This window comes from Dufourea novaeangliae, unplaced genomic scaffold, assembly GCF_001272555.1.
Source record: "Dufourea novaeangliae isolate 0120121106 unplaced genomic scaffold, ASM127255v1 scaffold21, whole genome shotgun sequence".
Lineage (NCBI taxonomy): Eukaryota > Metazoa > Arthropoda > Insecta > Hymenoptera > Halictidae > Dufourea > Dufourea novaeangliae.
The window spans coordinates 4754855-4782596 of record NW_015373910.1 but is presented as its reverse complement, the minus strand read 5'-3'; the positions used below and the strand labels follow the sequence as shown (position 1 = coordinate 4782596).

The following is a 27742-nucleotide window of genomic DNA, read 5'->3' as shown; positions in this document are numbered from 1 at the left end:
CATCTGTCCCCGAATATTTGGAATTTTCGTTTCAATGAGTAAAAAGACCCCATCCGACTGGGTGCAATTGACCTAACAGTGATAAGAATTCGACTAGAATGGCTCAAAATAAAACCCTGGACGCTTTAAAGGGCGCCTGTAGATCGTAGGACTCTGATACAGTAACAGTTAGTTACTGTACTTAATTGAAGTTTTCGACATCTGTTCTGAACACACTTGTTTCCGATAGGTCGTCCAAAGTGTCACTGTGCTTAATTCAATTTTTGGACGTCTGTTCTGAGCATACTTGTTCTGTATAGGTCGTCCAAAGTGTCTCCTGTCAGAATATCTTAGATAACCTCTACGAAGACTGTTCCAGAGATCATCTGTGAATTAGGTCATGCTAAATAAGATTCTGTGTGTACAGGGGATCTCAGAGTTTCGTATAGGTGTATCGAAGGTATCCTGTGTACAGGTGATCCCACGGTTACCCAATAGAAGGTTACATATTGGAGATCAAGGGAACCGAATGACTTCTATGGATCATCGGAATCGAACCCTTTTGGTACAGATGAATTCCGTGGATCCACTGTATTCACCCTAAAGATCTTCTGATCTTTTCACTGTGATCACACATCAATCTGATACTGTATTCACCCTAAAGATCTGATCCTACAGAGATCCCTTGCACGGTACAGGTGTTTCTTGGACCTAATCTAGAATCCCCGCGGATCCACGAGTCGAAATGTCGCCACCGGATGAAGATGGAGGAAGGCCGAGGAAGCAGCGAGGAAACGTTAGACCAAGAATCTATCCACGATCAGATGCGAGGCCGCTATTAAAACAAGAAACAAACAGAAGCTCTCGAGAGCCAGCGCGTAGGTTAGGCGACCGTTCCAGGGGGTGTTGCGCGGCAGTTGCTTCTCTCGTGGCGCTCGCCTGTCTGTGTCTTATTTTTCATACACCATATTTCGCTTATTACTCTAATCAGCTCCAGCCCGGTTCACAAGGCGTTTAGTCGTGTGCGTGCCAGGGTTCGTGGGATACAGTCAAGAGAGTTTTTTTCAGGGATGTGTGTATGTGTGTCTCTCTCCCTAAATGTCCCTTGTCCCCTCAGCTTACCTCGGTTTAGAATCTCCTTATCGAATATGAATCACAATGAAAAAAAAGCTCCCTCGATGGTCTCTCGCGAAGAGCACCGGGGCACCCAGTGGACATTGACACTACTGGCACGCACACACTCACATTTGCGTTTGTCGCTACGCGTCCGTACGTGTATAATATATGTGTACAATATGTATGGTACGTGTGATTATATACGTATACGTGGTTTCTTCTTACATATACATATATAATTACGGGTATATACGGTTTGAACGAGTTACCAATCGGATGCGTATGTGTGTGTATGGTATATACTCGCGTATTCCTTTACACAGACGGCGCTACACGTGCAAATGGTTGCAGGTGTACAGGGGGCGCTGTACCACGCGCGTACAGACTCACACACACTTACAGACAGCTGGGAGTGCACACATACACACGGGGCCGTGTATGTATATGCGTGTATACATATATATAATCTAACTATACATATAATCTATGTACACTTTTTTGTTGTTGAGGGGATTGGTGGGCGAGGACGGGGATTAAGGAGCACTTCTCCTTGGAAGGGAGCACAGGGGGTTAGGGGTTCAAGAAGGACGTGTCTGCGCGTGTGTGTGTGTATCGTTTGTGTGTGTATATGTGAGATAGAGAGAGAGAGAATCGATGAATAGCAGAACTTCTCGAAGGACAATCTTCGGGATCCTCTAGGAAAAGTTGGGGCTCTGGTTGCAATTTGTCGGAGGATGGTCTCGCAATTCGGCGCGCTCCGTTCCCTTTTCCCTTTCTGTCGTTTAGCTCCTGTTTTTTTTCTTTTCTTTCTTCCGGACTGGCGATATACCCTAAGTGCTGCGACTATAAGTGCGGGATGAGCTGGCGTAACAAACGCTCGTGGTGTCCGCGTCCATTTCAGCGGGCCCGGCACGAGCCGTTGCTTTGCTCGCTCGACGCCGCCTGTTAGACCTCCGTGTATTTGCTCAGTTCGTCGCGTAGCAGCATGTTCTCGTTCTTTAACCGGTCCAGTTCCTGCCGTAGGCCCATGTTCTGGAATGGAAAAAAAAAGAGGGGGTCAGTTCTTTCGTCCCCCGTCATCCGTAAAGTAATTTTGCGCTCCAGCCTTCCATCTTCTAGTAGATGTACACCTTTCTCTCCTATTTTTTAGGTCTCTATCTCCTATTTCTTAATTTCCTGTTTTCTAGATCTCCATCTCCCATTTTCTAGCCCTTTACTCCTAGTCTCTGAACCTTTATCTCCTATTTTCTAGACCTCTATTTCCCATGTTCCAAATCCCTTCTGGATAGTAGGCCAACTAACTTTGGGATTTTCAAACATCCAGGCCTGTATCACTTATTTACTAATCTTCTATTTTGTGCCTCTATCTCCTACTTCCTGGACCTTTACTTCCCATTTTTTAATCCCCTATTTGTAAGGTAACTAGTATTTATTTCCTAATTTCCAATATTCTAGCCCTCTATCTCCTACTTTCTAGACCTTTATCTTGTATTTTCTAGACTTCCATCTCTTGTTTTCTAATCCCCTATTTTCTAAATTCCAATCTTCCATGTCTATATCTCCTCTTTTTTGGACCAGTATCAACTACTTTTTAGACCAACAAGTACAACAAGAAGGAAGATTGAAAATCCGAGTTTCAAAGACGGCTGACAATTGATTGTACTCTATTTTTCACGGAAAACACTGAAATGTCCGGCGGTATCGCCTTTGCGCTAGTTCATTTAATATAATAGGCGTGGGAAGATTTACTTCTTTCTCGAGGAAGCCGGCCCTGAGCGCGATCTGGTTCTCCTTCATGCGGCGCGCGTCCCGCGATCGTTTCGCTGCCATATTATTCTTCCTACGACGCGCCCAGTATTTGTCATCCTTCAGGTCATCCGGAACGAACTGGTGGTCACAAGCGGCAGACCACAGGGAACAAAAGAGGATTCGATTAGAAAATCGAGGCTATAAATAGCTTCGTGTAAGCACGGATAAATCGATACCATTAAGGTTTCGATACTTTTACTCGTAACTTGTATCGAGAAAAAAGTATCGATACCTACTTGTATCGAAGGAAAATGTGCAAAGTTCTTTTTTATTAATATAATATATTTCAACCAGACTTGAGCAGAATTTCATACGAGGTTTATGTACTTGGATTTCTAATTTTATATAACTAAAAAAAAATCGAAAGAAGAACAATTCCATTTTGCATGAAGATCCGCAGTTTGTGTATCACTTAGACTTAGACTATAAGTAAAATAACCTATCACATCAGACATATCTTGCCCGTATTTAACAGAATAATAACTCGAAAACGAAACCTCGAACGTAATTTTTCATTCTAGATTTTCATCTTAGTTTGCCATGTAGTATCTATCCTGTGTGAAAGTGTCCCACAATTTTTGTTAACTTTCTGTACAGGATTCCTTTTGTTCATTTCCCCGTATTTTATGCTGATTCAAACGATGATTGAGAGAACTCGACTCACCTGCTTCCGTGATTTCTTGATCATCGGTTGGGGTTTGAGCTCCTCATCGGAGAAGGCCCGGGTGCGCGGATCGAAGTCTCGGCCCGATGAGGCCATCGAGAGCGCTACAAGAGACAAGACATATTGTATTCGTGACAAGTCCACGGTATCTGTCGCGCGAAGAGGCAACTCGACGTTAGTTTTAGCTCCGGATACATCTGGGAATACTAAGAGTAAGTACAGTAAATTCTAGATGAGTGTTCGAAGGCTCCTAGGCATTGAGCATTAAATATTTCATAAACTAATGGGTCATATGTGGCAGTAACAAATACCATTGGCCTTGAAATTCTAAAAAGTCAGCAAACTTCTCCTTGTCAGTCCCGAGGAGCCTCCGAACACTCATCGAGGATTCATTGTATTGTGCTACCTCAGATAGTAAACACAGCTCGCATAAACGAATTAAATGTAAATATTGCTGATCTAATACTACATTGTGTCACAGTAATCACGAGTCCCCGTTACTGTTTCCTTCGTCTTCCGTATTTTTTACATAACTTTCTTTTAATAAATTTTCAAACGAAGCACCGAATGCAGGGTTAAGATTTGGGACACCCTGTATATACAGTATGTTCGGTTTAAGTGAAAACTGTTAAATATCTCTTAAGCGAGTAAAGGTATGAGCGAAATTGTTGTGTGAGAATTCCCCTGGCAACACTGGGCGTGGCATATTGCGGGGGAAGGCGTGTCTTCCTGCCCGGGAGGGCGTGGCTTACTGCCCGCCGATTTGTATTCGCTCGGGCAGCCCGAATCGTTGCTCGTTCAGGCAACTGGTGAACAGCACTGACTCAAAACGGAGTATATTACGCACCGAAGACGGTCTACTCACTCGAGTCCGCGGGCGAGGGGGGGTTCATGGTATCTGGCGAGCAACACTCGCTCGGCGACGGTGATCTCTCGCGTTTGGTGACTGGTTCGAGGTGGACACCCGCGGGTCCCTGATGACCCGGCGCCTCGGTGTTGTTGATCTTGTGCAGCTGCCCGCTCTGTGTGGTGCCCTGACCGCCGCTGCCGGCCACACCGTCCGCCGGGATCCCATTTTCGGAGAGGAACTCGTCGAGATCCACGTACTGGAAAATAAAGGGCAATCGTGCGTTCGCGTTTACAAGGGCTGTCGAATCGTTACCGGTATCCTTCGAGTATACGCAGACATCGTTGAAAATATTTCTTGTACAGGGTGTTCAGAAAAATATCGAACAATTTGCCACAGGATAGATTCTAGATGACAAACTATGATGGAAATACTGTTCGAGGCTTTCGCTTCTGAGTTATTCATTGTCTAGAATACGAGCATATTTCTAATCAAACTCTTCACAAAGATTTTACAGTACCATTCATAAAGGATGTAATTGAACCATATGCTCTGAAACACAGGCCACGATAATTTCTTGATTACAGAATTAACAAATCAGTTTATATTTTAAATTTAAAATAACAAATTTTTAAACTAAAATTTATCACGGGAATTTTTAAACTCTCCATTGAGGTACATATGTCCCATGGAACGGGCAATTATCGAGCGCGAATATCACGTGGAATCTCCTTCGCAATTATTGAGTACAGAAGGCAACAGAGAGTGGGGTGCGTGTATACATAACTAGTACGAGCAAGGGGCATTCCTAACGAGCATTTATCCAGCGCGCAGTTATGGCGACTTTACTGTACGGGTCCCGAATACGCATCCAGCATAACCGTAGCCTTATGTAGATTTGTTTTAAACAAAAATAAGAACTAGTATGTGCATATATATATAGTACCCTGATTATATATATGACACCCTGTATATCACAAGAGTCTTATAACCAGTGGAACAAAAATTACACGGACCAACAGTTGATTCTCCAAGGGTAAAGAAGCAAAAATCGGGAGAAGGTGGGCGTGCAGATAAGGGAGTCTCATCGACGAATCGTCGGTTTTAGGAAGCCAACAAAAAAGGAAAAAATGTCAATTTTCACCACGAGGTGGTTTCGAACCACCGGGGTTCCTTTTTTTTTGTGGGGGAGGGATCTTTCGTGTTCAGCCGAATTGGCGGGCTTACCGTGTTCGCGTTTTTTTGTACATACATGGTTCAATACCTTCAGGTCGGCATCATAGGGCAGAGTTTTGTCCCATAGGTTCGGGCCGAGGAAGGCGGCCTGCGCTTCCACGTTGCCCCATAACTCTCCGTCTGCGTCTTTCTTCTCTTCTTTCCCTGGAAACAGACAGATTCCTTTCGTTCTTTACACGGAACAAATAGACACAGTGATGTTTTAAATTACCAATTAGAATTACAATTAGAATTACAATACTGGAAATATCAACTGTATCGCTTGGATATTAACAGGTCGTTAATCATGCTAAGCGGATCACTTTATACATAATGTCTGGAATTTTGTTCAAATTGAAATATGTTATAGTCACTGTGAAAATAGGGGGGGGTTTAATGCCTAAACAACACTGTTGATTGCTCGACGATTAAACGTAACGATTTCTGGGAGAGAGAGGGGGGGGGGAGGAGAGAAAGAAACGCGGAAGGAACGTGGACGCAACCGATGGAAAGAAAGAGTCGAGGACGATGGGCGAGTCGGTGGCGGCGGTGGTTCAGGGGATCCACTATTTTTGGAGGAGCATCTCCAAGGCCGAGACGACGAAGTAGCGCGCGGAGCTAATCTCTTTCTTTTCTTCCACGAAGCAATTTCCGACCTGGCCACGCGGCGCTGGACCGAGGAAAAGGTGTACAAGGCGGGGGTGAGGGTGGAGGGAGGGGTGAGTACAGCGTCATCGTGGTATACGAAACCTGAATAAAAACTAAAGATCATGGTTTGAACGTGTATTAAAAATACACGTGTATTTCGCGTACACGTACGCCAGTAGGGTAGACCGAGGCGAATCGGATCATTCTCTATTTGATAGTAAAAAAATAATAATTACAGTTTAGAAAGCTTTTAGAAGCTATGTATTGTAAAATCGTAAATAATATAATTTAACTTGAACATTAATAATAAAAAAAGTGAAAAAAAAACTTAAAAATCTTTCTTTTGCAAACGAAAAACGAAAAAGTGAGGAATATCCGATTCACCTCTAAAGTTAAGGCGAATCGGATAATCCAAAAATCTCTGAAAAAACTGAAATTTTCATAATAAATGTGTTGAAATTAATTTAAAAAAATATAATTTAATGATACAGGGGTCAATTGTCCTCCCTTGTCATTGTCGAGGAGTCTTCGAGCACTCATCGAGGATTTACTGTATTCTTCTGAAACATGCTTCTTTTTCACGAATCGTTCCTCAGGAAAGTAATGTCAGAGAAGTTGGTCAGAAAGATGGAGAACGGAAGTTTCGAGTGGACAGAATAGAAAGAAACGATCGTAGAGAGAAAGTTAGCTGTTTTAGGGGGAAGGGGGGAACATGGGAGGTCTCGCGAGAGCAATTTGGACACCGAAGGAGGGTCCGAACGGCGCTCCGAGTCGCGATGAAAAGCGACGGGGGACCACGACGACAACGACGGACGTTTTAAATGCCTAATAACCATACACGGAATAGGCGCAGCGAACCGGGTTTCTCCGTTGCACGCCAGCTAAACAACTAAACAACGGACAGCTCGCAATTTGGTTCAAGGCTGCTACTGCTGCTGCTCGTCGCCAGCTCTGCGGAACTAATCTCGCGTTGCGTGGCGGCTAGAAACACGGGGCGAGGGGACGACGGCGGTATGGGAAGAGAAGAGGAAGGAGGCGAGAGATGACTGTGGAGAAGCTGATCGTCGAGTAGGAAACGAAGCGGAAAGATAGAGAGAGAAGGAAACTGAGAGCGCTAGGAAAAATCGGAATGAAATCAGAATATCTATTAGAGAAAAAACAGATTGAAAGCATTGAGGACTTGCAGAAAGGGGGTAGCTTCATAATTTTCTAAAATGTAATTATAGGTAGCGTTGAATAGGGAAAAAATTGTGAATAGACCGGGTGCACAAAGTAGGTAGTTAACCTTCAAATATCAGACGTTTTTGATGATCGAATAGACTGCTGTAGCTAGATCCAATTGCACCCCTGTTCTTAAAGTTGTCAGTACCCAGGAGCCTTCAAACGCTCATCGAGGATTTACTGTATTGGTATTTTTTAATCTACTTACTAATACTATCATATGAGCCGTTTTTTTTAAAGTGGTATAATTCCATTCGCAATAATCAATAATTGAAACAACTTTATAATCGTATTAATCATTAATTATTACGACTTCAGTGTGCACTGCCCTTAAAGTCTTTACAGCAGATAATAGCTGACGTCTTAAAAACATAACGTCATAAACAAGATAACGCGTGTTATTGCTCAGATGAAGTGAGAAGTCATTTTTCTCATTCGGTTTCGTTTTCTTTCGCAAGCTCCAAGTGAAATAGCAATACATAGCAAAATTACTATGCTACAACTGTACACAACTTCAAGACCTATAACAGCAGAGAAATATCTAGTCCCCCACTGTATAACATCTTTATTTCCAAAAAAATCTCGAAATTATGAGTGCATCGAATCAAAGGGTTTTGGCCACCTGGATAGGCTACCTGTCCCACTGTGGTGACAAAAAGAACCGATGGCAGATCATTTTTTTTCCGTCATTGTTGGGGCCCCCATGATTCACACGTGCCTCCGTACTCGAGCAGCAGGTAAAACGCTCGCGTGTTGCCGATTACGTAAAGGAACATCACGTAGGGGGAATCGAGATGACGGGAGAGGAGTATCCAACACAGAGAATGGCAGGGGGAGGGGCAACATAGCAATTAGAGGCACGGTCTCCGTGTAACGAAGCTCCAGACCGAAGAAACTGGTTCTACCGTTAACGGAGATCGGTCTACGGGCCGGATTCAGATCCAGCGGCCGTTTCCGCTATTGTTACGCGGTCTGACCGGACAGGAACTCGGTCAGGCCGATCGAGACCACCCTTCCTGTTTGGTTGGCCTCGCGATCACCTGAAAACTGTAACTTTATCGATCCATGATGGGACCTTCTTGGGACTTGGAGTCCTGGACAGGGTAGGAATTTAGTCCTCTGACTACTTTATAGTAGCAGAAGTATTATCCCCTAAATAATATTTATTTCAACGTTTAACCATTTATTTTGCAATTGTCCCAAAGAAATGCAATGTTATAATAGCAGGAACCAATTGAAAAATTTTGAAAAAAATGAAGAATATAGTGTTATTTGTCCTATTTATGGACATACTTTCAATAATATGGATATTCTGAAATTGGCCATATGAAAATTAGTTGAAGTTAGGTCTACGACGAATCACACGAATAATTCGAATACATAGTACGAAGGTATTCAAATACTTCGAATAGTACGAAGGTATTTGAATGCATCGAATAATTCGAATACTTTGAATATTCGATTATCAAATTCGAATTCTACTGATATTCAAATATTCGTAACAGCCCTACCCCGTATGAGCTGGGGCGTTCATAAATGCTACTATAAACAGCAGTACTTTAACATGAGTCTACTTACTGTACGTACACAAAATCTGAAAACTACTCGAGTGATTACGAGCCATGAAACGTTGTACTATTACGAGCAACCCAGGGCAAGTCTTACTTCGCTCTCTTCTTTCCCCGTCCGTTCCAAGAAGAAGCTTCCGTGAAATCGCGAGAGCGTTTCTAATTCCGCTCGCGGGTGAAATTTTAATTCGACGGGCTGTTCGTTGGAGAACACGGAATAGGAATTACCATCAAAGTGTCTCACGCAGCTGCATGCCTCGGTCACCGATACTCGCGATAAAGCCACTGTGGTGAAAGGGATCTCGAAAATGTGTTTCATTAACGAACCCCCTGATGATTTCCGTTCTTTTTCGGTCTTATCGGTTCCCGTATCGATTATACGCCAGGTTAATCCGAGTAACCGTACACTTTCATAATCCTCGCTTGCTGGGTCGATTAGGAGGGACCTTTCGAAGTGTCCAAGAACGTTCGGTCAAATATAGTGTTTGTCGAGGGTTTCCCTAATTTTCTAACCACGTTATGGGAATGCTGTGGTTGTTCGTGTGGGGCTTGCCTGCAAATAAGCGAAAAAAAAAAAAGAATGGTGCAGCTGATAATAATTGACAATAATGGAATCCCGCGGGAAGAGGGAGCCATCGTGCACACAGCGGCGAACAAACAATCGCAATTTGTTTGGAGATGGTTTCCTCTGGCCTTGGTATTCCGATACTCGGCTATTTCGGATAGATCGAATACGAGTCGGCAAAACTGAAATCACCGTGGATCAAGGCCCCTGAGTCGTGATCAGTTTATATCGTGCCCTGAATCCCCAATGGAACCGACTATCGATCTCTGACTCGATATTCCAGAAGATTCTTATACACTCTTGAATTTTTTTTTTGTAATAGAAGTATCTTTTAGAGTTGGTTAATTCACAGATTTTTCGATCGAAAAGGCTTCTTAGCCTGGAATAGCGACAAATAATAAATTACGTCAATAAGGTTGATTCTTTTAACCCTCGATCCATCCCTTGTGTCAATTCGACACATTTTTCTCCGAAGAATTGACCTTATTCTTTACTTTTTCAAAAGTAAAATGGTAACCCTGCCAAAAATCAAGTTTCTCTTGGGGAATTTTCTAGTGCATATTTTTTTCACGAGAATGTTCGTTGCATCTTCTGAGAATTATGCTTGAACAAAGGAAAAACTAAACGTATACACGTATATGACAGTATTCGTCAAGAGGTTAATAAATTTTTAGAGGAACGTAGTTTACAGATCGTTCGTCAGGCAGTAATGACACGGCGGTTTACCACACATATAAATCATTTCGGTGGGAGAACATCGACAACAGGACGAGATTTACGGATCGTAAGTCAGTTGGTTACCATTATTTCGATCCGTTTGCTTGACGCGACCGCGGGAAATAAAATGGCGGTCAGGTGATGATAAAAATGTTCGCGTTCTCCATTGCATTTATTCATGAGTGACATCAATGACGAGCCGCGGTATCGGTCGAGCCTCTTTACGCGATGATGAACGCAAGGATAATTTTTTTGTACGAGAAAACACGTTTTACTCTTGTCAGGAGATCTCCAAGATCCAACGAAATGGTAACTGAATCATGAGTTCGATGGTATTCGTGTGAGAAATTTGTAAAACACTAGTGAAACGTCAGAATTAATAATAATTAAGAAAGTTTCTATTGTAATTTTAATTAAGTCATTGGACTAGGGGGCTCCACTAAACCAGAAACTTTATCCATCTGGGGCTGAAGTATACATATATCTGCTTCATAGCTTTTCTATTTGTTTGTGGCGAACCAGTGTTCTGAATGTTATTACTTATATTTACAATGTTACAGAAGATGTCATCTGAGAATTGAATTGCTTCCTAACACACGTACCAGAAAGTAATTCATCATTTTACTTTGAACAAACTGGGTAGCTTGGCTTGAATCTGAACTGTATTCCCGCCTTTTTTTCCAAGGTGGCGGCGATCGACTGAGGACGAATGTTATTGTACAATGTAATATTTATCTCCTGAATATTTAACAGTCACTTTTTATTTAGTGAATTTGACAGAATATGGTGGATTACTGTTAGTAATTGGTACACCTGAATTTTCTGGTACGGGGACCAAGATGGCGGCGATGTTAATGCGTCTCCTGATGGACCGGAAGACAATGTTGTCATTTACAGGAATCCCAAAGATAGTTATAAAAACTGAGTTTCCAATACGATGGAACGTCGAGGGAAGTCGGCCGCGGAGAAAATTTCACTTTTCGAGTATCGAAAGGAAAAGTCGAGCGTGCTTACGTAACACTCCGTTGAAGCAAAAGTTCGCGGAACGCGGGATTCCCGAACTGCCGGAAGTACGTACGCGCGACCACTGTGCGTTCCTGTAAAATGCTTTCTCTTTTCGAGCACGCTCCAATTAATGCGCTCTTCTCTAATTACCGACACACGCGTTACCGGCTCGCTGGACGATTACGCGCCGGCGAAAAAGTGAAAGGATTACGATCGCGACGCATATAGGACAAAAATTCGATGTACAGTAAATCCTCAATTCGTGTTCGAAGGTTCCTCGGCCTTGATCATGAAATATTTCATAAATTAATGGCCATATATGGCTGAAACAAATATCATTAGCTTCAGAATTCTAAGCTCTATCTGATTGGATTATATAGTTCAAATCATAAAAAAATGTTGAAACTTCTACGGTATAACATAGTACAGTAAATCCATTTTTTTTGTTTCAACCCCATATTTAATGTTGAGTGCTGAGGAGCCATCGAACACTCATCGAGGATTTCCTGTACTTGTAAGATTCCTCGTACAATTAATTACCAGCGACTACTTGTGACAGCCACAGAGGAACAGGAAAGTATACACAGAAAGGCGCTCTGCCATCGCATGATCCAAGGATCTGCAAAGACACGTTCAAGCAAATGAGCGCGTGCAACTAACGTTTTACTTATTACTCTTAATTACACTCGAAAGATTGTAAACGTTACTGTTGTGAGATCGAATGATTCTGCATGTAATGTAACAATGCGTTGAACGTTGTTAAAAAAGTTACACGAGTAAAATTTTATTGTCACAATAATACCAGGTGACCTGAATCAAATTCACTCGAAATCATTTCTAATCAATAACGATCTGTCCAGCCTGGACTGATTTGAAAAAAAAAAAAGAAATAATTTATTATTTACCACTATGCAGTGTTATAACAATATTGACAGGATGTGTATTCTTCCGACCGAAAAAAATCGTAACAATCGTGGACTTTTCCGTAGCTCTTTTTTTGTTCTTCGCTCTAGCGACGGCCGTGCATCTATTAACGTCTTATCGGCGAACGGCGGCGTTACTCGTGGAATTGCGAGGAAGAATTCTAAACCGCGACGCGTGGTATATATTTCAGCGAGGTTCGTTGGAGGAGTGCGCGTATCATACAGAGTGTCCCATTTAAATCAACCCACTAGAATATTTCCGAAATTGTAGACAACATTAAAAAATGTTTCCGACAAAAGTTAAATGATATCAAGGGGCACACTTTGTGATACGAGTCACTTTTTTCTATATGAACACGTAGAGGTCATATAAAGGTCATCTTTGTTTTCTTAAATGCAATCGTATATTTTTTAATGCATTAATTCGCCATAAGTGATTTAGTACTTTATGTAGAGAATAACGAGTAGCATCAAGTAGTGCATTAAAAAATATACAATTTCATTTAAAAAAACAAAGTTGACCTTCGTATGATCTCTACCTGTCCACATTTTTTTGGGTCGTCAACGGTTTCGATGATTTTCACGAAATTCGATTGAAATGACCCACCCTATACATATACGCGTATTGCTCTTCCAAAAATATTCATCGGTCTACGAGACGCAACGCAATAGTCGAACGAATCAGCGAAACAGCCTTTCAACCTGTTAATTGGGCAAAACGAGTTAACACGTTCACCGCTGCGTACAATGGTCCAGAATCCAAATTTTGCAGTTCATACACGCTTATGTAGTTCGAGCAATGAAAAATTTTGTAACTTATAATTTTATTCAAGTACAGCCCCTGTCCATGTTAATGTGATCACTTGAAAATTTTATAGAAAAACGAACCTTTTTCCTATTAAATAAAAAAAAAATGTATTCGTATAAGCCAAAATTAGTACAAAATATTAATAATAAGAAAAATAAATCAATATTTAGTTATTCCCTCCTTTGTTATCATTATTTGCTTATAATAATGGAAATTCTAGTTGGACCCCAGAGCAAAACATGTAAAATTCGCGTGGCAGACGACGTGTATAAACTTTCTTTTCGCCTCGACGAAAGTGAATCTCATTTAAAACTAGCTTTTAGAGCTTTCTCGTCGTAGATTTCGAAAATATTAATTCGTCGTATACTCCGGCTGTTTTGCCACGCTGGCTGAATGACTAGATTACGGTTGTTCGTGGTTTGAATTCAAATTCTACGGTTAAAATTCGTATTCTACAATTCAAATTCCTATTCCACGGATACAATTTTGCCTCCTTATTACACGTGTGAAACCAAGGAAAAAGAATGAAAAAAAAATAATAGAATCTCCAAAGGCTTGGATGATTCTACTCGAAAGATGACTGTGTAAACTTGATTACGATTATTAATTGAATTGATTGCTGGGAACGTATACTACGCTCGTTTTGACAGCTTCGAGATTATTATAGTCGTTCGCGGCATCTCCGTGTATGTGTGTGCGTATGTTCGCCATAGATCGCGTTCCACGAAATGCAAGGTGAATTGGCGGTTTTTTTTTCTGCAGTTTCTTTTCCTTCTTCTTTTTTATAATACCTCGACCACAAAACGTGCCGTTCGTTCGTTCTCGATCGAGCCAGCTTAATACAGGTGTATACAGGTGTGCCACAAGGACATAGACGACCAGCAATTAAGGTAATATGTATCTACATACACAATCGAGACACGTTTCCCGTCGCGCTGGTGCGCCGCTTAGAGAGCTCGCTATACCGCGACTGAAAACTATGTAATGTACGCGAAACCGCCACAGGGCGGAGGATCGAATTTATCGTGAAAAAGATCGCGGGGACGGAGGATCGACGATGGACAATGGTTCGAGACGTTTACGATAATCGTGCTTGAAACGTAATAGGTTCCATTCAAATCGAAGATTTATAAATCAGTACTATTCTGACATAACTAACAATTACACTAGAGACTTTATGCGCGTACATCCAATCTTTCAGAATTTATTATGCTGAAAAAGATTTAGAAAGTCTATTCAGGTTTTCAACCTAGATCTGAATCCCCACATTTAGACCTCACCTCCCTCTTTTAGACAAAGACAGCGAGCGGGTTAAAACGCGACGGATTTCTGTGTTTACGCGACTATTACGTGGAACGGCCTGTAGACACGGTTAGTTTTACGTTCGACGAGAGACGAGAGATATCGAATCGGCCGATACTCGTGGACACGCGGATTGAACTTGATCCCATCGACGGCGGCGACGGCGCCGCAGTCGCGGATATATAGCCGCGATTATAAGTTACGAGAGAGCCCGCGCTTGTAACGGGTTGAAACGCAACGAGCCACGAACGCGTCCTTGGCCGCTCCTCTGATAGCCTCCAGACCTCCTGGAAATCGTTTCCTATCCCGCTCGGATGCACACGAGCGTGCAACCAGCAGGCAACAGAAATGCTCGACGACATGTGGTCCCGCGGGAAACGCGGTGTCGAGTCGTGAATTGCCCTCGAATCTCGAAAGATTTTACGTTACAGTCATCGGATTCTTCGCATGGGACCTGGATAGTCATCGATTCATTTTGCATCAACTGTCACCGATTTCTTCCATATACTGTCATTATTAAATACGTGTTTTGGTTTACAGTTTATGGAAATTATAGTCCACGATTTTTGTTCTTTATACTTGCAATTATCAAGGTTCTTCCTCGACATTATCATCAATATTCCTTCTGGATTCTAATGGTGTGACACCGACCCCAAAAACACGACTTCTGTTCGTCTCGATCATTTCAAGTATACTAAACACTCATTTTCTAACACGAAGCCGATCCGTTTCCTCCTCGAGCTTTCTCCATGGCCGCAATAAACTTCTCGTGGGGGGCCTTCCTCCCCGAGCATTTCAAAAGGTAAACTAATAAAACGATCACTGGACCATACTGTGCCTACGTCATTACAAAAACGCGTCAATTCCCTCCCCCTTAGGGACCTTTTCATCGATGCCTATATAGTCCTGGATCCACCAGAGCCTCTCGAGATTTTTCCCGCCGTTTCCATTCTCTTTTTCGACGGCGACAGTCCCTGCTAGAAATAACAAACGCAAACCAGCATTCCCCTCCTTCCCGCCTCAAAATCCAAGGAGTTTCTCCTAGACGGTATTCCGAGGAACGCAAGGTGGGGAGCGAGGAGAAAGAATTTGGTAAGAACGAAAACTTTCCCTCGGCGCGTCTACCTATACCAGCGTGGCGAACACACGCGTTTCCTGATATACACCGAAACACGGTACACACCTGGCGGCAAAGATACAACACCTGTAGAGCCCGATTAATCTCCTTCTTTCTCTCGAGTATCCGTTTAACGCGTTCAACGATGTACAAGATACCGGTGATTAGCGCTTCGATATGTTAACGCGTCCATCGTCGCGCCAAATCCTTCATTTCACGTCACGTCCATCACCGGTGACCGACACAGGACTTTCCTTTAGCTATGTGACGGTCACCGGTGGCCGACACGTGATGGGAATTCAAACGTGAAATAATAAAATCGGCGTGAACGAAAAGTTAGCTGAAATAGGCTCTACGATAAACGTGTTATATGGACGATCACCTATGACCGACAATGTTCGAAAGTAATTGAATCACCTGTGTGGAATTAGGTCGTATGTTTCGAGACCGGTGTATGTCTCATTTTGTGGAAATCAATGATACAGTGTCTATGATTGCGCATGGATATGAATAAACTATAAACGAACGAACAGGAAAAAGTGGATGTACCACTTTCATAAATTAACGGGTTAAAATGCAGCTGATGTATATACAGGGTGGTGTAGGATAATTGGTGCAATCAGACGAAGGAAGGTTATTCTATACGAGTGAGAATACGTCTAACAAGTGGAATGACATATTTGTATATAATATATAAACTGCGGATAATATAATAATATCTGGAAACATATAATGAATAAACTAAAAAATTTAATACAATTTACAACTATTTATATGTTATTATTAGAGCTGTAAAGCCTCTGGTATATATATATTTGTATTAATGTGGTATATAATATTATATTTTTAATTTTGCACCGGCTCCGAAAAGGTTGCAATGTATTTAATATGCTATTTACTAACAGAAACTAAATTTTCTCAACTGCTGTTGCATTATTTTCTACTTTTTAGCGCGTTTCGAAGTCGGTGCATATTTTTTGCAAAAAATTTCATTATTCCTTCGACTTCTCGCTTTTACTTCTGTTTCGTATGTGTTCCAACTGAAATTTCTACTCGTTAATTATATTACACGAACTATTCGTTTAATCGACGTGCTTTACAACCATACAAGATTGTAACACGAACAATCCGGTCGTCGTAAATTATCGTCTACGCGAGACCTCGAATTTCTAGAAAGGAGGAATTATACAAAACCCGCGGTTATCGTTCTAAATCGCTCTCGAATATATTCCCGTGGGCCGCGCGCTTTCCCTTTTTACGAAATGCTTATCAGTGACAATTTCACTTCGATAAAGGTACCTACAAGCAATTCGACATTTCTCTATGGACAAAACGGCCTCGTTAACAGAACAATTTCAGACGATCTTCATGCTTAATTCACGAAACGGATTATAAAGATCCGTGATCTCTTACAATGATCGTTCAATTATCATCTGTAAAAACAGGACGATAAACTGGAAATTCAACCGGGACATGTAGAATGTTTAATGATCTCTCTTTCTCTTTCTTGTATTATTTTAATCCTGGTGAAATTGTCACTGATAAGGGTTTCGGTGGCAACGGAGAAAGTTCTCGATTTACGGCGCAAAATTTACGAGTATACACGCCAGTTCACTACATATATACATCGTGTCGCAGTAATTATTCGAATTACAAACCCATCAACCGAGAGCTTCGTTTATTAGAAACGATAAAGAAATATGACTTTCAAACGAATCCATGGAGAACAAGAAATTGGGAATGAATTATCGATATTCGAATAACAGTAGAATTGGAGTTTGATATTTGAATAATTTGAATGTATATATATTTATAGATAGTATTGAATGTTGAAAATATTCGGACTGTTCGGAGTATTTGAATATTCGAAGTGATTGAAAAGCATATTTTAGTACCAGGTTTACAGTAGACTTTATTTCAACGTGTTGAAATTGCATACCGCCTTCCGCAATACAACAACGGTACCCAGAACATCCACCATCCAATCGTTACCCACTAGTTTATCATCTTTACAACGTCCAAATTAATTGAGAAACATTGATTTTTATATCTCCAGAAACGATTCCACGAAGTCCATGGAAAAGTGACTCACCGGGGACATTAAAACGTCCCCCGACCGGTCGGTGAAATCTCGAAAATCGCAATGCAGCAGCGGCAAAAACGCTCCTGGATGAACGAAAGAGAGAGAGATAGAGAGACAGAGAGAATCATGAAAGAGAAACGACTGCGACGGGACTATATACATATATACGCGCGAATATACGCCCAGAGAAATTTCCATTTTTTGGCCGTTTTATTCTCCCCGCGACCGAGACCGCTTTCTTCGCTTCCTGATAAACCCAGGGGGAACACACGATACTTGCATGTGTGTGTTTACGCGGGTCTCACACAGGCACAGGACCAGGCCCCGTTTCCGCGGGAAGGACGAAGAAAACGACAGTCGTAGATGAAAGTAGCCAAATATATGGAATAACATTTTCATGTTTCTTTTCTTCCGTGAAATTCTTATTAAATTCTTTTCACATTGGCCTTTCGAATGATTTGTTTTTCACACATTGCATCCAAATCTTCGTCAGCGGTGCGGATTAGTCAGAGAATATTATTCGAATATTCAAACATTCGAGTACTCCGTAGGTACTGTTCGAATTATTTGAGTACTCCGTATTATTTGAATTATTCGAATAAATTATTCGTATGCGAAATTTCTCGAATCATTCGACTATCCGAATACTTATAAAACTTCTAGTCCCCAGTTGGGGCAAGGAGGCACGGAGGAAGAGGAACGACGAAAAGAGTCGTTCTTGGTTCTCTTCCTGTCGCCAGGGACCAGGTCTCTATCCGCTTCCTTCTTTCTTTCTTTCATCAATCCCCCCGCGTTCCAGGACTTTCTTAATTTTAACGAACCCTGCGCGCGCTTCGTCTCCCCTCCACACCCCAAACGGATTTCTCTTTCACCCGCGCGCGCGCGCGATCTGATTTCTTGGCGAACGCGCGGGACCAACACGGAAATTCACTCTCGGTTGATCGACCTGGCTCGGGACGGAATTTTGTTGTTCTATGTTGGATTTCGTTAACGTTTATGGACAGGTCACTCAACACTTCGATTGTCACGTCACCCAAATATGGGTGCCACTTACATTGCAAAGAGGCTAGATTCTTTAAATACTGTTACAACATTTTGCGTACAATTAATATCGATGTATAATTTACAACAAGACCAGTCTCTATTAACTAACCGCACAACTTTCGAGGATTTATGACTAAAAAAAAAAGGAAATAAAGTGTTTCTGGCTACGTACGGCCTTTTTAACTATGATAGTCAACATGGTAACAGATTTATACGATGACAGGCGTCCGTGGGTTGTAAATAATTTTTAACTAAATTTACAATTATTGGACAGGCGACGTACATGATTTCGTAGTTCGTTTCCCGCCATTGATACGCGATTTTCTTTGCGATTACGGATCTGTCGGAAGCGTCGCGTCGTCGCCTTTCGCGGCAGAGCGCATCGTCCATGCGGCCGTCAAAATCCCTTCCGGTTCAATTGGTCTCCACGTGGATCACGATTTTTCAATTCTAAATTTTGATTACACTTCGACACGTTCTGCTATTGACGCTTAAGGCTCCTTTCCTAAATGTTACCATTTTTTTTTCAGTTGCTAAATTGGAAAGAGGCCTTAACCCTTTTCCATGTTGGTCTTTCAAGGTCATTCAAGGTCATTCTTATCGAGGTTAAATGCTACGAATATTCGGTTTTCGGTTGGAGTTGAATGTAAAATATAATAACACTTTGAATAACGAATTATCTCGAACTGTTTATGCGGCTAGTGCACCTTGAAGTTAATATCATGTTAATTAAGGTAAGACTGGTCTGTAACATTCCACTTTCTTGCGTTTATAGGAAACCAGTTCTTAGAATTTGTGAGTGAGTGAATACTGAATGATGTGAGATTAAATTTATTTTCTTTTTTAACGAATCTATTAATCCGATTCAATTAATTCGTCTTTTGCTGTACGAACTCTGTCGGTCGATGACGAGTTCGTTGGGTTTATCGTATGATTCAGGAAATCGCGAAAATTAATAAGAAATTCAACAGTTTTATTTTTTAACGACAAGTAACCTTGCACAAGTACCTGTTTCTGCATGAAACACCGAGACAATAATATTCCAACTCATCGTACGTTATTTCATTTTGAAATCTCTCCTATTCTCCTAAACTTTTCGTCGTGATTCACATCCACCTATTGTGTCCTTCATTCCTGTGCAATTAATTACACAACATAGCTAGTTTCCCACGTAATATTTAAACCATAGGAAATTTCTTCTGAATAACTTGAACAAAAAGTATCCTTACCACGCGATCCTAACGAAATAAACGATTGAACAGTGATTTCTGCTTATGAAGTCGCCTGCACGAATACAACGATTAAGCGATTAACAATTCCCATTTTAACACCCAAACTAAGCTTCTGAAATTCCTATTTTTACACCCACATTAAGCCTCTGAAATTCCTATTTTTACACCCAAATTAAGTTTCCGAACTTCTAAATCGACGTTCTGTACCAATGTACGGCGTGGATCTCCGGCATTCGCGGCAGCCCGGAAGTTAAGTCGGCTGGCTGGCTCTTTGCTCGCGATCGTTCGCTCGTTCGCCCGAGGGGAAAGTGGTCTGAGCAACTTTCACTTGCTGCTGGCTGCCAGGCCAACTAGCCACGGACTCGCCGAGCCCTGACTTCTTATTGTGTGTCTGTTTCGTCGTTCGTCGGTCTCGACGGGTGAACCGTTATCGGCGAATATATCGTTTTAAATGGAACCAGAAATAAATAATTGTGTTATTAATGCTTGTATACCGTGTAATTTGCCGGAATTTATGCATTTATCGCGGAATACGAGCCTCGAGACGGCGCGTGGCAAAAACAATCTAATTGAGAATTAAAGAGGTTCGACTGGCGATTTTTTTTTTATGATAAATGCAAACAAGATTTGCAGTATTTGAAATCTTTTGCTTATTGGGATAACGATGATATTTATCAGTAACTACTTAAGATGGTGGATTGAAGAAAAATGGTCTTGGAAAATGGGCATTTTAATACTTTTTTGGGTTCGTTTAGAACACACACTAAGATCCACAGAATTTTTTTGGAAGTATGCTAGGAAGAATGGATTTACAGGATCCTTGGTTTATTGCAATCTTAGCAGGACTATCGAAAGAACTGAATATCGCGAATTGTTGCTGTGATTTTCTTTCTGTTAACAAAAGCAGAAGCATTTAGCTTAGAGACCTATCCGAGCATTTATCGAGAATTTCCTGTATTTCTATATATTCCTATACATTTCTATATATTTCCATGTATTTCCATATATTTCCATATATTTCCGTATATTTCTATACATTACAATATATTTCCATATGTTTCCATGTATTTCCATATACCTATATTCCTATATATTTTCATATATTGCGATGTATTTCGATATATTTCGATATATTTCGATATATTCCGGGACATCCCGAAAGATTCCTATACATTCTTATCTACGTTCAAATCCTCGGACTACATGTCATCCCACGATCTCTATCCACGGAAACACATTCAGAAGAAAGTCACCAGGACTCATTTCAAAGGACTCTCACCGAATCCACGCAACGTTTCCGTATATACCGTCGCGCTCACAAACCCGACATCACGTCAGACTCACGGTTCAGACCACGGAATCATCTTTACTTTTCACAGTATATACGCGCTTTTGTACGTCCCTCCGCGATTGGATTCCTTTTGATCAGGAGGGGGCAGGGGGTTCCTTCTCTCTGTGTCGTCGCGTTCGTGTGGACTTTCTCTTTTCCGCCGGGTTCGATTCACGGCGGTGTAATTGCCTCGACAGAAACGCGATAAACGAAACGCCCTGGAGTTAGTTGGCGGAACCGAGTCGGTAAGACACACGACGACTTCCGACTTCCGACGTTAAGGCCCATTTCCCCTTTTAGCGGCCGGAAAAAAAGTTGGTGACACTGGGGAATTTTTTTGTTCAAGAAAGTAGGAACAAAATAATCATTATATTGAAGTTGAGGGACATCAGTTCGAGCACCTTTAGCTTCCAGATAGTAAGTACGTATTAAAAATTATTTTGTAAATATTTCATTAACTATTAGGTTTAGGACGTATAAAGGTCGACAGAATGATGTCCTGAGAAAATTCAGCTTTTCACGATGTATTATTCGAATAAAATTGTGCTCAACTTAAAAAAAGCACGCACCTTATAAGATGTGCCCCTTGATACCATTTAAGTTCCACGGCTCAAAATTTTCAGAAAGTATACCGTTAAGTCATTATTCGAGGTGATCAAAAGTTAGCTGAGACACCCTGTATAGACCTCGAATAGGTTTTGAAATATTATTTTCACTTTTTCGTAGCCGAATGAACATGTCCCCGGAACGTTTATGTACTTTCGTTTGATTATTTATCGCGAGACCGAAGGCAGTTCGAACGGCAGAAGAGAATGTGTATTTTAGTTTGGTGACGTTACCCGCAGGAATCTAGGAAAGAATCGGCTTCTGGCCTTCGTGGCGACTTACCTAAAACAGAAAAAAAGACAGCCTACGTTAACGGTTGGAATAGAAATATTCTTAAAAAAAAAATGTTGCGTGGTATTAATCCATGAAAAACAATCATTTTTTCGGGAATACTTCGATCCTCTCGGTTCTTCCATTCTATACTTGCATCAGTTCCACCATTTTTTGAAAATTGAACCGAGAAAAATCCTGACTACGTTCTTCTGACGAGAATCACGATCACTCGAGATAATTCCACGATCACTCGAGATAATTCCACGATCACTCGAGATAATCCTTCGTCCTGTCACGAGGAACCGTTCCGCTCGCGGGACCATTCCCGGGGCCAATTTGATCGGTATGCCATCTCGGGGAACAAAGTGTCGTCCAAGGACGCGAGTCCTTGCGAAACACAACTTGCATGTAAATCTGCGCGCGGGAGCTCGAACCGCGTGTTACGTAACCGGTTGAAAGTCGCGCGCGCGCGCGAATAATTACGCGGATGATCGAAGTTGCATAGAATGTACCGATTAAGGACCAAATTAAAAGGACTGCCGCCGTAGCGGTGGTGGATCACGTGGATCCGCGGGATCGTTTACGTTCCATTGCCAAGGACGAACCTGGAGCGACGAAGGACGCGTGCGCGCGCGCTACAGCGCGCCTTTCGAAACCGATCGCCGATTACAAGCGAAGGCACGGAAGTGTCCCCCTCCGATTTTGATGAAACTTCGTATGTCTGTTAAGCAGTCAAAAATAAGGAATACGTATTTTTTTTTTATCGGCTGAGACGCGACTTTAAGGGGTGAAAACACCCCTCGAAGTTTCATACACTATTCAACAAATTTGAACTTTTTTTTGTTTTTGTAACCTCTAATAAGCGTGTCTGATAGATCTTCATGAGCTGCATGCGAATCCGCAAGCCGTTTCTTTCCAGCACATCCAGTTTTTGAAAAAATCAATTTTTAAAAAATTGCAAATTTTCAACTTCGGAACTGTGTTGTGCTTCTACAGTAATATGTATTCAGTTTCTTTTGACACGAAATAATTCTCTGGACTCTTCCGAACAAAATGATATAAATTATTATTAGATTATTGACATCTAAATATGTTTAATGTGATCGTATTATCGAGAAGACACCATTATTCTAACCGACAAAATCGTTTTATATTTTACTGACATGTCAAGTTTCAGTTCTAAAAACATCATTTTCGAATCTGTCAACTTGTTTTTCTTGTCGCATAAAAAGTGGAAAACCAAAATGACCTACATATAACCTTATGAACCAGTTTCTTTCAATAAAGAAAAACCGTCTTCCATTTCCACGCAAAAATACCAAATTAAAAACTTTCGGCGAAAAAGACCAATTTTCTGTACGAAAAAATTCAGTTCAAAGATTAATTTCGAACCTCGTGTGTATTGGATTATTTCCTTGCTGTTCACGGCGCGTGGCGGCGGATGATCAAAGGAAAACAGTGGGGCCCAGCCGCGCGAAAGCGGTCGGAGAACTTTCTCGGGCGAAACCGAACGCGCGCCGCGACGCAAATTGGGAGGCGAAAGATCGATCACAAGACTGGGAAACGCCTTTAGATCGCCTTAGATCGCGGAAGTACTGACGCGACGGTTCTTTGCCTCCCCCCTTCCCTAAAGTCTTTTTGCTGTTTTCGTGCCTTTCTCTCACCCCCCACCCCTTCGTAGCAGTACTGTTGTTGGCGCGCTTTCGTTCACTTCCTATTTGCTTCTCTGTCCAACGATCCACGTCGAAGTAGACGGACAGACCAACGACAACCTGTGGCTTCATCGTTCTACCGTGCAATGTTTATTGTTGCGAAATAATTTATTGTGGTTGTATCATTCGTTTTGATACTGACCATCGTGCGCACCGTTTGATGCATTCTTGCATTACTGTACTGTGAATTAAAATTGGTGTATCGAGGAATTTTATAGGCTGATTTTTTTTTTTGAATTTGCTAGATTGTTTATGGGAACTGTTTAATAAGTTTGCTGTACTTGGTTGGTGCGATGCTTTTAGATTTTAAGCTTTTAGTTCCCAGTGTTGGCATATGGGTACGTATTTTAAATTACGAAATGCAGTTTAACAGAGGTAATTTCGTAACTTTCAAATTTTAGACTTTTCCCTTGTTTTTTTTTTGGCTTTTGCCTCATTGTACGGCGATGAAAGTGTGAATCGATTTTTTTTTTCTTTTAATTTCTAATTCTCAACAAAATGGAACACGTGAACAAGACTGGATTCTTTTTAACGAATTAAAATTCGGAAGGGATTTTCCCAATAGTAAATCGAACGAATATCGATTAAGCTGCGTCACATCTTCGCGGAATCAGAGTTTATCCGGTTTTTCGCGAACGCAAGAAAATTACATTAACGTTACGTCCTGCCTTGATCGTCGCTGGCGCTCAGGATGCATGTAATTTGCTTGATCTCCCGTCGATCGCGGCAATTATACACACACACAGACACACGCACGGAAGTCACTGATAAAAAAAAACGCGGCACTGTGTCAGAAAGGAATGAGACGGGCTCCGTACAGAAAAAATTCTTTCGTTATTATACATCCTTTATTGTCTTGTTCTTTATATTTTAACCCTTGCAGATCTGAATATCAGGGTAGCCCGAAGAAATCACAAGGGGGAGAAATAAAAAAAAAGGATTTACAGCGGGTCGCGTTCTGGTTAGCCAGGCAACTTTCCCGTGCTGGTACTGGTAATAAATAATGACAACGAAGAAAATCGCTCGAAACTGTCCACGGGGAGCTCTCGAGCGACGGAAAACGACGAAGGAAAAGAAAAGGAAAAGGAAAAGAAAAGTATCGAAACTCGATCTCTCGAGATATTATGCAGGAAGTCTGGTCCGCTTTAGCCGCGCGTGTTAAGGAAGTCCTGTTCGTCTCGTTCGTTTTGCTGACTGACGATAAATCTAACCCCCTGTATATACAGGGTGTCCCATTCAAAATCGACCCCCCCCCCCCATGAGTATCTCCAAAATCGTCGATGACACCGAGAAAATATGTTTCAGATAAAAGTTGAATGATTCCGAAGAGGAAATAATTTGATGAGAATTGCGTTTTTGTGGGTGATTGCGTAGAGGGCATATGAAGGTCAAATTTGTCTTTTTTTTTTAAGTGGGATCATATACTTTTTTAATGCATTACTCGACGCAACACACGAGCAACAGTAATGCATACATTTCAATAAGTACTTATATCATTATAACATGTTGAAACTATTGTTTTTACTTTGAATCTTATTTGTTAATGATTAACCTTAATTAACAAATTTTGTTTATGTTTATTTATAGGATGTACTTCTTTTAATGATGATTTTGATACAGAAGCTCTATAATTGGGACACTCTAGAAGCTTCTTTCTAAATGAATGACGACAAAAACTGTGTGAACGGAGACAGTACTCTGTATTTTCGGCCGGTTCGAACTATCGATAATTACCTTGCCAGCTACGCTTCTTATCTGACCTCGCCGTTCAATTGGCTATATAATTTACCGGGGCGATAATTGACAATTACCGACGTCTTCGCTTTCTTTTTTCTTTTCCTTGTTTTTTTTTTTCCTTTTCGTACTTGGGCCAGGAAGACCGACACTGTCGAACGGGGGCGATTTTAATTGATACGCCTCGACCCCCTCGACGGACCGCCCGGGTACACTTCTAATTGGACGCGCCTAACGGAGGATAATGAAGATATGCCAATTATCTTCGTCGGAACTGCGCAACCCCGATTTATCTTCCGGCGTGTCGCCCTACCGATCGAATTGCGACCGTAGAATCACCGATGAAACGATCCTCGCGAGATTTATTCAATCCCAGAACGATTCGTTTATCGATTGTTTATTAATCCCTTGATTTATAATGTCGAGTCAGGCTCGTCGAAAAGATTCTAAATCGGTGTCAACAAATGTAAATATTTTCCATTTTCTTTAAATCGAGGTAAAACACTAAGTTTATTGATCTCGATACAGTAATGTCTCGATGAGTGCGACAAATTTTTTTTTTTTTGCACGAAGCAAGGGTTTAGTTTTAGTTTCTTAGTCCTCCCTATTAGTTCGGTGTCCCCCTGTGAAACCAATCAAAACAGAGTAAAGAGTAGCTAAGCGGAACCTCTGCTTCGTGCAAAAAAAATTTGTCGCACTCATCGAGACATTATTGTACTTTATCCTCATTATTTCTTACGTTTATCCACACTGTATTAGTCGTTAATTTACTTGTGACAATTATTTGCCTGATTAGATGGGAAACGCGTCTTCGATCATTTTCGGCCCGTAATTTTGAGTCATCCTGTATAAGGAATCTGTTCACGGATCTCGAAGTGGTCCTCCGGCTCGAGGGTTCGGCCAGCTATTTCAGGATCACTCTGTGTATGTCTAACAACTTTCTCGCTGCACGCCGAAAAGCACGAGTCCACACGTGCCACGGATGGAGAAAGGAGGCCATCCAAATGTCAGTTCTGCATGGCGATGGTGTCTCCGCTGGCCACATCTTGTCTATCCGCTTGTCCACACGCGCGCGCGTAGAAACGAACATTTCCATTCCGTATAAAGAATTTTCGTTAAATTTCGAGTACCTTACGAGAGCAAAGATTCTTCGTTTCTAAGCAAACTTCGCGAGCATCGTTGCATTTTGTAGTGAAGCACTAACGAAGAGTACACATGTTGCACAAATCGTTGGGTTAATGTGTACAGGACCGTCCATTAATGACGGTCGAATCGATAATAATCCTTGGTGAAAAATAGATTGAGAATGTGAAATGAAACTTCTTTGTATGAAGGTTTGTTTCCGAGAAGAATCGACTTCGAGAGATTTATTGATATATAGGATGATTCATTACTGGCAGTCGAATCGACAACTGAATTTTTGGGGGAAAAAATGAACTGAAAATGTTAAATGAAAAACTTATTCGTATGAAGTTTCTTTTTTGAGGAAAGTTCGAAAGATTCCTTCATGTACAAGGTGGTCCATTAATGGCAATGAAACGTATCGTTCCTGATAAAAAAAATAGGTACACAGAAAGGGTTGCGTATAATCGAAAGTGCGACAAACTTTTGTGCGACAGGGTACACTATGATGATAGGTGGCCGGGAGCGAAAAAGCAAGATAAAACACTCGCCACGGAATTCGTTAACGAGCCAATACACGTTAAACGGTGGCCGTGCTGCGCGATAATCGACGACGTCGATAACTTTGTTGCTTTAGTGGCGTGGCGGGGAACAAGTAACCGCGATGGAACGTTGCACTTCATAATTTCTAGCGCGGGCCGTAACTTGGACGATAATTCTTCGATGGTTTAGAAAGCCTTCGTGGATAATATATGTGCTAACCTGAACGATTTCTTCGTGCGTAACAGGTTCAGTATTGAACTTTATGTACTCATAGGATGTCCTCTGGTTACTCTGAACAACCTACAAAACCCTTCTGGATCTCTCAGTAGATGAGTGATCGAACTGTTCAACCATGTTTAAACTTCTGATGTGAAGTTAAAACAGTTCAAAAAGTGTTTATTCGTTCAAAACGTTCCAAACGTTTCGAAGAGTTCGATATTTAGAATATAATGTTTCATGACCCCTGAGATTAATAAATTAAGAGTGAAACTAAAATCTTGGTTTATCACAAGGATCTCGTCGTCAAACAATAACTTATTTCTAATTTTTCAACGGAAAG

General features: G+C 41.4%; 1 protein-coding gene across 1 annotated transcript in view; it reads right to left on the bottom strand.

Moving 5' to 3' along the window:
- Positions 1–1449: 1449 nt before the first annotated feature.
- The window catches only part of LOC107193918 (thyrotroph embryonic factor), a 71824-nt gene continuing 45531 nt past the window's right edge, over positions 1450–27742 (bottom strand). The window contains exons 3-7 of the mRNA XM_015583457.1: positions 5680–5795; positions 4434–4674; positions 3569–3672; positions 2845–2982; positions 1450–2127 (exon numbers count right to left, since the gene is read on the bottom strand). Of these exons, the coding sequence (XP_015438943.1) occupies positions 2041–2127; positions 2845–2982; positions 3569–3672; positions 4434–4674; positions 5680–5795 (686 nt within the window). The 3' untranslated portion in view covers positions 1450–2040. The remainder of the gene's footprint in view (positions 2128–2844; positions 2983–3568; positions 3673–4433; positions 4675–5679; positions 5796–27742) is intronic.